Source organism: Rattus rattus, chromosome 16 (genome assembly GCF_011064425.1).
Source record: "Rattus rattus isolate New Zealand chromosome 16, Rrattus_CSIRO_v1, whole genome shotgun sequence".
In the NCBI taxonomy this organism is placed as follows: Eukaryota; Metazoa; Chordata; class Mammalia; order Rodentia; family Muridae; genus Rattus; species Rattus rattus.
Window position 1 is genome coordinate 36,116,268 of NC_046169.1, and position 10,000 is coordinate 36,126,267.

General features: G+C 50.0%; 1 protein-coding gene across 1 annotated transcript in view; it reads right to left on the reverse strand.

Moving 5' to 3' along the window:
• The window catches only part of Ksr2 (kinase suppressor of ras 2), a 362,348-nt gene that overhangs the window by 58,770 nt on the left and 293,578 nt on the right, over positions 1–10,000 (reverse strand). The window contains exons 11-14 of the mRNA XM_032886286.1: positions 9,524–9,565; positions 8,938–9,010; positions 5,479–5,527; positions 3,384–3,751 (exon numbers count right to left, since the gene is read on the reverse strand). Coding sequence (XP_032742177.1) covers positions 3,384–3,751; positions 5,479–5,527; positions 8,938–9,010; positions 9,524–9,565 — 532 coding nt within the window. The remainder of the gene's footprint in view (positions 1–3,383; positions 3,752–5,478; positions 5,528–8,937; positions 9,011–9,523; positions 9,566–10,000) is intronic.

Sequence of the window (10,000 nt, forward strand, 5' to 3'; positions counted from 1 at the left end):
TCAGACCACGCCTCTAGCCCACCATGCTTCCACATTCGTCTAGTGAGTCTCAAGCCTTCATAACTGTAAGGGACCCAGGGTGTTCTAGCTAATGCCACAGAGTCAGGGTGACTCGGTAGGAACGGGACACAGCAGCTTCCAGGAATCTACATCTGAGAGGCCTCGTTCACTCAGTGGATGTATGAGGTCCAGGCAGACCTCTCCCACAAAGCCTCTGCTGCTCCAGGCTGTTTCCAGCAGACAGTCATTCCCAGAGATCCAAAGTGTTTTGTCAGAATTGGGACAAACACCTGCTTCAGCCCACTCATCCCACAGATGCAGAAACTGAGGCTCGGGAAACCCCACAGCTGGGCTGAAAAATGGAGGCTACTGTCAATCAAATCCTTCAGTATTGGCCCTTCAATGCCATTTGAAGTTTTCAATATGAGCAACTGTGCAGGCTGCTGACTGCTTTGCAGTAATTTTGTAATGACCCACTCATTAAATAATTTAGCCATCCGGATTTGAATCCAGCTATAGTGACCGGGTAACTAACTAGTTATTGTTCATTTCCTGAGAGCCAAGCATATGGCTTTATAAGGAGACCAAGTTCAGACATACTTGTTAGCTCTGATGATGATTACTAAGTAATTGGCTAGAATGTATCAGTGCGGCTTTCTCCAGAATATGCCAGATAATTATCTGGTCTTATGCTCCCTGTAAAAATAAAACCAGGATCCTGGGATTGTTCTAGTCAGTTGGCTAGCCTCCAACAACCGGACCTCTAACAGTCAGTCATGTGAATGCCGATGATTAATCAAATTACCCAGATATCTGATTGCAAGCGGAACATTCAGATGGGTACTCTTAAGGGCCAACAAGTAGATGGAGCTAAATGGGGCACACCGAGCTCTCCCATGATAAATATGTAACATCCCAACAATCTGGGAACAAATGCTACTTCTTCAGGACTCATCCGGCATCCTCAAACAAAACACCAACTACTTCAGAGACCAAATACATGTCCCAAAGCTGCCAGGAATGATATTATTATTATATTATTATTATTATTATTATTATTATTATTATTATTATTATTGTGCCAGGAAAAGGCTGGGTGCTTTGTGAGATCTGCGGGTTGATCTGTGGGTTGTTATGGAACATGGGGGCGGGGGCTCAGAGTTCTGTCACAGAACAGAAGGCTGCAGCGCAGCTGGGCTTGAGGGGTGAGCTGTACATTTTCATAATGGCCGCTCATTTTCCAAGGTCTGTACAATGTGCAATGAGCCAGTCTTTGGGAAGAGGGAGGGGAGGAGGGAGGAATGGGTCCCTGAGATCCATGGGTCACCAGATTTGGATATCGCAAGTGAGGGGCCCCTCACTTCTGGGAGGGGAGAAGTTGCTTCCTCATGAGAAAGAAGCACAGTGCACAGAGAGGGGTCACTGAAGAGGGCTGTAAAGATGACCATCTATGGTCCTCTCCCTACAGAGTCCTCCATTCAGAGAGCAACTTTCTCCATCGCTTGCATCCGGCTCACCACAGGAGATGCTCTGGCCAACAGATGTCAGCCAGAGCATGACCAGAGGGGCCATGGAAAGCATCTCTGCATTTAGCCTTTGACCCCTTGCTGTGCTTGGGAACCCGAGGCCACCATGGGAGTGACTGAACTGAAGGCCGTGTGCATAACTGAGACACTCCGGCGGACAGTGCCCACCAGAATCTACAACTGACCGGCTCCTCTGCCACACGGTAGAGTCCTGCCACAGAATGGAGCTCAATTCAGGGAATCTCTGGGACAGAGAGAAGCCATTGAGCTACAGAGTTCGTTCTTTACTCAGTGTCGGACACCTATAGCCTCCATCACAACAGCCTGGTCCCCGAATTGATGACGTGAGAGCCACTTCTGTCTTAGGCAGACACGAGCGCCCCTGTCTTCACACTGGTTTAAGGAGAGCCGCAGGCCTCTGCCACTATGCCCAACCTTCAGAAGTGCTTGGCCTTTGATGGATGAGGCATGATAACTCTCCCGGCACCAAGGTCTAATAAACAGACTCGAAAGGCTGAAACCATTCCGCGTTTGCTGAGCCTGCAGCCCCTGCTCTGACACCTTCCACCACAGAGAAGTAACTCATGTAAGACTTTCCCGCTCCAGCCGTGTCCTGGAACCAGAAGGCTCCGCTTGGCATCCCTGGCCACACCCAGAATCCCGCAGCTGTAGCCAGTTCCAACTAATATAATAAGGGGAGGTTTAGAACCACGCCAAAAATGATGTCATGGGTGTTCAACCACAGCCGATGGCGCTTGGCTCTTCCGAAGCTTGTCTCGTCTCACCGGGGATGGCCACCACTATGTGCCCTCTTCTTGTATGTGTGTGTATGTATGTGAATTTGTGTGCGCATGAATGCATATGCATGTGTACATGGAGGCCAACCTTGGCTTTCCTTTCTCAGGTACTGTTCGCCCGCCGTCTTCTTGTGAGACAGGGTCTCTCATGGGACTTGGGGCTCTCTGAGTTGGCTAAGCTGGCTCACCAGATAGCCCAAGGAGTCTGCCTGTCTTTTGCTGTTCCGTGTTTGGAACATATCACCACACCTAGCTATTTTTTTTTTATTTTTGTCTATATCCTGGGATCAGATTTAGATACTGATGAACCGATATAATCAGCTCTTTTGTGTGTGTGTGGGGGATATATATATGTGTGTATATATATATATGTATATATATGTATATGTATATATATATGCGCTTACATGCAATGTATAGGGGTTTACATGTGTGTGAAGGACAATGTTGTACATCAGATGCCGTCTGCCATTTTTTTAAAATCGATCTCTATTAACTACTCCTCCCCCTCCCCACCCTCAAACCCCCGCAGCCCACGACGAACGGATGCAGGATACGCAGAACAGTGGCGGTAACAGCTCCACGAACACTCTGTATAAACCATCAAGAGCCAGGTCACAGTCCTCAGCAGCTCAGATCAAACTATGGGGGCAGAGCTGGCCCACGACCTGGGTTTGTTAATAAAGTTTTATTGCAACACTGTCATGCAAAATTCACCCATGTATCATTTATGGCTGGTTTTGTCTCAACAATAGCACAACTAACTGGCTGAGACGGAACCCGTGTGGCCTGGGAGGCTGATTCACACATCGCACTGGGCATGTTAAACAAGATGGCCGACCTATGTCTAAAGCAATCCACTCATTTTACGTAATGAGGCACAAGTGTCAGAGATGTAGGGTAGGGTCACGCCTGGCTTTTCTGATTCCCAGTGCGGTACTCTTCCAAGACACCCCTAAAGCCCTAAAGGCATTTTCTGGGAACTTAAAAGATTGTCAAGGAACCATTATTAATATACACAAAGCCCCGAGATGTCCCCATCGGAGCCCAAGGGACTGACCTGGTGATGATAGCCAAGTGGGGTGGGCTCATGCAGGCTCCCATGAAGAGCACCACGTTCTCGTGCCTCGTCTGCCTGTAGGCCATCACTTCCCGCTTGAAGGCCTTGAGCTGGTCCTCATTGTCCCTCTCTATGTCAATCAACCGGATGGCCACCTCGCCATGCCAGCGTCCATGGTAAACCTGCCCGAAGCGGCCCTTCCCGATGAGTTCGCCGATCTCTAGCTGTTCAAACGGGATGTCCCACTCCTGAAGGAAGATGCTGGTCTGGCTGGCCTTGCGTGGGAAGCTCCGGGCTGAGAGGAGGGACAGGTTCATTTCTTCAAATTCATCCTCAGATTCCTCTGCTTCGTCGTGGCCCTCTTCATTCTAGAGCCAGAAGGGAGAAGGCTCAGAGTCATGGCCACCCCAGCTCCACCCTCCCCAGGGATCTGTTGGGTATCACATGTGCTGTAGAGACCGGAATACATCTCCATGTTGACATATATAGACACCGCAGATTCCCCGGGTGTCTTTGAATTAGAATCAAACCACAGTGAAGGACTTAAAGGAGCATCAAGAGGTCCCACTGTCTTGGGCTAAGAGAGGGGAAAAGCTACGGGGACCAACCATTCTGGCTTGACTAGACTTTGGAGTTTTCACACTGAAAGTGACTCCTGTCAACCTTGAGCAAACTGGGCCGTTGGCCACCCTGGGAGGTCCTCACTCTGGATCACACAGAGCCTAGGGACAGAGTTAAGATTCAGGTCTCTGGATATCTGCAATTCCACGTCCTTCCTATTCTACCAGACTCGCCTACAATATGTGAATCTACAACCAAGACGGTGGTACCGTGTGTCTCTTCATGTGACACAGGACAACCGTCAACATGGGCTCTGCCTGTCAGCTTCCTCCAGGGGAATTTGGAAATTGATTCGCAGATTGGCGGAGGTCACAGTTCTGAGCTCTGTGGCTCTTTTAAGACCAGGTGGCTGGGAGACACCAGAGCAGACGGCTTAGACGATATGGCTAACACTCAAAGCTGGTGAGCCGGCCTCTGGCCTGTGTGACCTTGGGAAAACTGGCCCACCTCACTTCGCTTTTCTCACCTCCCTATAAAGTGGAAGATAAATCCCCCACCCTGGGGGTGGTGTTCGAGTTTTAAATGAGGTGATGAGCTCTGCAGTTCCCAGCACCGGCCTGGCTGCCTACATCAAACATCCTCTCGGGTTGCCGGAGTAAGATTGTCAGGCCCCATCCAGATCTACCAAGTTAGCACCTGCAGGGATGCAGGATTTTAAATGTGTGGCTCTTGGGGTTGTGAGCGATCCAGGAAGGACACAGGATTAGTTGTGTCTCAACGTCAGGGTGTCTTGCCTATTAGACTCTTTTATAACATAGGGGGAAGAAGCAGGTCTGAAACCCAGTAGGAAGTCCTAGAGGCCCTGGTAACGGGACCTCAGAAAGTGACCTCTTCACTGGACCCCAAGTCCATGAGCTGGCTATCTAGACACTGAGGAGAATGAAACTAGGACACTTCAGCTCCCAGGAACGATCAGTTCTGAAGGACCACTGCCATCTAGGAATGGGATGTGGGCCTCTTTCCTAGAGTCCTGCTTCTAGCCCTTTTAGCTCAGGGCACACAGTAGGACCAAGATGACAGGCCCGATGGCCAATCTCTGGGGCATAGTTTACTCCCTCATCAGTCTCCACAGATGGATGGGAGCCCAGAACGTCCCCCCTGCGCTGCCAATCAGGCATACTTAAGGCTCCCACCTGCTCCTCCTGTATGTTATTTCGAAGGCAGTCGGCCGCATCCCTCTTACGGTTCCCCAGCCCTGAGCTAATTTTTTACCTAAAAATGCAAATCCCAGGCCAATTCCCCTCCAACTGGCTCTACCAGGATGCACACAGTAGAACGGCCCATTAGGTTCAGCGCCTGGAGGGGCTGCAGCTCCTTAATTGTCCTAGAGTGAGGCCATCCATCAAACACTCACTGTACACCACCTCCCCAGCCCACCCACCCCTCCACCTCAGCCGTCTGCGTCACCACCAATGACATCGGGCAGCTCTGCCAACCTCCAGCGGAAAGCCACTCTGCGATCTTCAATTCTCACCTCGGAGGTTGGTTCCACTTCAATTTGAAGTAACGGATTCCCTTCCAAGCTGGAAATAGGAGAAAAACAAAAAAGCAAAATAACACCCGTGACCCTTGGAACCGTGGACCGGGGTAAGCCAGGCTCAGGAATCCAAAATGGAACCATCACAATCACAGAGCCTTCGCTTCCCCAGATCATTTCAACACCTAGGTCCACAGTCCACAGCTAAGCACAGAAAGAGCTCACGAGACCATTATTTAAAAACAAACTCTCCTGGTTTGCTCAGGGCTCGCTAAATGGCTTCCGCTTTAACTGGTGTAGCAGCCTCCTTTCAATTGAGAAAAAAAAAGTCACAGGTGAGCAAATCCTCTGAGGTCTAAATGTACCTTGGGAAGGAATAAAGTCGTGTTTCTAAACCTCGGGCTCAGAGTTTCCTAGGAGGGTGTTCTTACAAAAAGGTTTAATTTCATTTTTAATTATGTGTTTGTGTATATGTGCTGTGCACAGGTATGTGCAAAGACAAGGAATAGCTGATCCCCTGGAGTTGGATTTATTCAGGGTTAAAAGCCACCTATGATGGTTAGGTTTTTTTTTTTTTGTTTTTGTTTTTTGTTTTTTTAAGTTTGATGCAAGCTAGAGTTATTTGGGAAGAAGAGCCTCAGCTGAGAAATGTCTCCGTCATACTGGCCAGCTGGCAAGTCTGTGGGGCATTTGTTTTTCGATTAATGATTGACATGGAAGGACCCAGCCCACTGTGGGTGGCGCCATCCCCTAGGCAGGGGTCCTGAGTTGTGCAATAAACCAAACAGAGCAAGCCATGGGGAAGAAGACAGTAAGCCCCACCCCTCCTTGGCCTCTGCATCAGCTCCTGCCTCCAGGTTCCTGCCTCCAGGTTCCTGCCTCCAGGTTCCTTCCTTGAGTTCCTGCCCTGACTTCTCTCAGTGACAGTGTGAACTGAGGGCTGTAAGCTGTAGGCTCTCTGTCTCTGCCCTACCCCTCAACCCCTGCCCCTGCTCTCTGCCCTCTGCCTGCCAATCAGGACGTAGCTCTCAGACACTTCTCCAGCACTGTGCTTCCTACCATGATGATAATGGACTGAACTTCTGAACCTGGAAGCCAGCCCCAACTAAATGCTTTTCTTTGTACGAGTTGCCTTGGTCATGGCGTCTCTTCACGGCAATGAAATGGAGACTTAGACAATGGGTGCTGGAGTTTAATTTGGCCAACCCTGTAGGATCCAGATGCGTCGACAGAAAAGAGCTTCCTTGGGTGGGAGAGGACTATGTCCATGTGTGTCCCATGCGCAAAGCTCCAAAAGCCATGGTTGTATTCTAAGCACGGGTGCTGGAGAGAAATGTGTCCACATGTGGCAGGGCATTGTGTGTAGGGTCTGTCTTGAGTTGGGTGGACACACTAAGGGTATTAGGGCCACACTGTGCGCTGACGGTACAGTCACCTGTGTATAGGCCCCATCAAATGCATAGTCTTGTGAGGGGGATGGGGGATGCCGTCAGTGTTTAAAGAAGCCTTCTACACTTGAGGATGTGTGCTTAATGGAGTGCCCAGGAGACAGGGTGGCTTGGCTACTGACTGCGTACAAAACTGAGAACAGGTAAGGCAAAGCCATCGCTAGGAATGCTATGCCCCCTTCATAGTTCTCTGATGGAAATTTAGCCACTCCATCTACCCATTCTATTGTGGGGCAAGTTTCCCCTCAGATCTCAGGGAGCCGAGGGCCCTGCAGACTGAGTTAATCCACCTCTGTGCATGAGGTAAACAGGAGGGGAAGGGTCATCCTGGGTAACGTGTGTTAATCAATTATTTATGGGGAAGCCTTAGGAGGTGGGATGGACGTCTATGAGGACACAGTAGTCCCTCTCCTTACCTAACCACCCAAGGGCAGCCCAGCCGCTTCTGTTACAAGGCGGGACTCTGGCTGAAGGACTATTTAGTGAGTTCCCTCAGAGTCTGGCTACCCATTACCCCTCTCACACATTTAAGGAGATCATACAGGCAGCTCCCCGCACCGCCGCTGCGGCCACTCTGGCTGCCGTTAATAACTCGGAGTTCATCCTTGTGCAGCTCTCGGAGCTGGTTTGCGAGCAGCAGAGAAAAGACCCAGAGATCTAGGTCAGCAAAGTACCCGCTGGTAAGACACACCGCTCCTTTGATTTTAGACATGCACCATGTCGGCTCCTCGCAAAGCCCTAATGCAGGTCAAGTGGGATGGAGCCATTAGGGAGGCAAGAAGTAAGAGCAGGCGGGTGGATATGAGAGCTGAGAAACTCATCACATCCCAGCATGCCCCAGACTTTGGGCACCGGCACAAAAGGGAAGGAGGGTGGCTTCTGTGTCTGTCTAAGCAATGGGCCACCAGAGGCAAGCACACACCAAGACATCGGTGGCCGTATTGTTTGCAGCAGGGAGATCTGAATTCCACATCAGTATGACACCCTAGAGCCATTAAGGCCTTGCCTACGAAGAGCCCAGAATGACACGGGGAAGATCGGTGTCACCCTGTTAAAAATAAAGCAGGATTGTATGGGTGGTAACTGCCTTTGTCACAGATCACAAATACATGACCAGGACGAGAGAGCTCACTAGAACATTCTAGCAGGGGGAGCCTCCAAGCGGCAAGTGTCCCTTCGTCTTTCACAGAATATTCTAAAATTTCCCAAGTTAACTTTTGTTCATTTTATAGGGGTGTGAATAGCAGAGGCTGGCAGGCTCTCTCTGTGAGAAGCCAGAGAGTCAGTAGTTTTCACTTCTGTGAGCCTTATGTTTCGTTACCGCCCCTCAACCCTCCTGCTGTACTGAGAAGCCAGCCAGTCGAGGCCCTGTAAACACATGAGTATGGCAGCGTTTCAATAAAACTTTATTTATAAAAAAGAAAAGTGACAGATGGGATTTGTCTGACAGGCTAGGGTTTGTTGGTCCCAGGAGAAAACTATGTATTTCCTTTCTCTGGACTCTTTTTCTTTCTCTCGTCCTGCCCCTCTCCCCTCCACTCTCTCACTTAGAAACAGGGATTGAGTCTGGAGCCTCTAAACCAAGGTATAGCCTCAGCCCCTTTCAGATATTTGGATCTGAGACAGCGCCTAAGTTGCCCAAGCTGGCTTTGAACTTGTGTATCCCAAGTATCAAGGATGGTGGGCAAGTGTCACCAGGCCTGCCTTTTAAAAAAGAGGAGACCGTGATGTAAATTAAAGTCTAGCTGTTGTCTGGAATCATGAAGAGGACACTTTGAGGTGACGGTGTGACTTTTAGACACTGCAGTTGCCACAGAGGGCCAGAGGCACAGGAAGAGCTGGCTCGAGGTGGCTAACACTTGTCACTTCTCTCTCAGTGTGGGGTGCCGGGCCCCTCCTATCTGCCCCGTATCTTTCTATCCCTGATTCATAGCCTCCAGGCTTGAGGAAAATTGACTGCAGAAGGCTAAAGGTACTGGGGCTTAGCATAGGGAGTGAAGTCACTTACATGGTATTCGAGGTGACAGGATGCAGGATGACTTGGGGTGCTCGGGTGGGCGTCTCTGGTACAGGTACCACATCTGTGAGTCAGAGATCACATGCATCAGAGATCGAATCATGACCCTTAACTCCCTCCACCACCCCCCAAGAGACACAGCAGCCAGGACTCGCATCCTGTGTCATAGATTTCAACGCTGGCCAGCATTCCTTCCCCCTCCCCTGCCAACCTGGGCTTCCTCTACTGTGTAGCATTCTAGAGATTGGCAGTACTGGTCCTCACTGCCAACAGGGCTGGACAGAACACCTAAACATCCACTGCCGAACCCTTCTTTGGGTCAAGGGGGCCACTCAGTTCACATCCGTTAACTCAAGTCCCTCTGACTGGCTGGCTCTCTAGGCCACTGCAGTGCTGGGTACTTTCTTGTGTCTCATGGTACCCTTGGGATCTCCCATCCACTAGCTTTTCCTATTCCATGTCCAGATGTTATCCTGGACTGTGGAGACCCCACTAGTCTCCTCTCTGCTCTTGGCCTCTCTTCGCCAGCCCCCCCACAACCCCTGATCCTCAGAGGGCCAGTTCCCAGAACACTCACCTGGGAAGATGAACTGTTGCTTGTATTTGTAATAGTGGGAAGCTTGCAAAAGACAGAGAAAAGCAGTGTAAGGGCCACCTGAGCATGTTGGGTACCATGCCCACTTCCCATCATTACTACACAACCGTTCTCTGTCCACCGCAAGAGTGTCCACCCTTTGGTAGACACTGAGTTACAGGGAGTAGTAACATACGGGACCCAAATATTTAATATCTCACAGTCTATAAAGTCAGGTACACCCTTTGAAAGGCACAGTCTGTCTGTCTGTCTGTCTTTCTCCCTCTCTCTCTCACACACACACGCACGCGCACGCACACACACACACACCACACCACAAAGCCATAATCCAGAATAATCTTTGCTTTCACACATCCTTTATGCAAATTTTCAGCGCCAAACTTCCTACTGAATTTTCCTCTTTGCACCGTAATAAAGTGAGAGTGAACACAGTGACTCCCGTCCACACCAACAGATCCC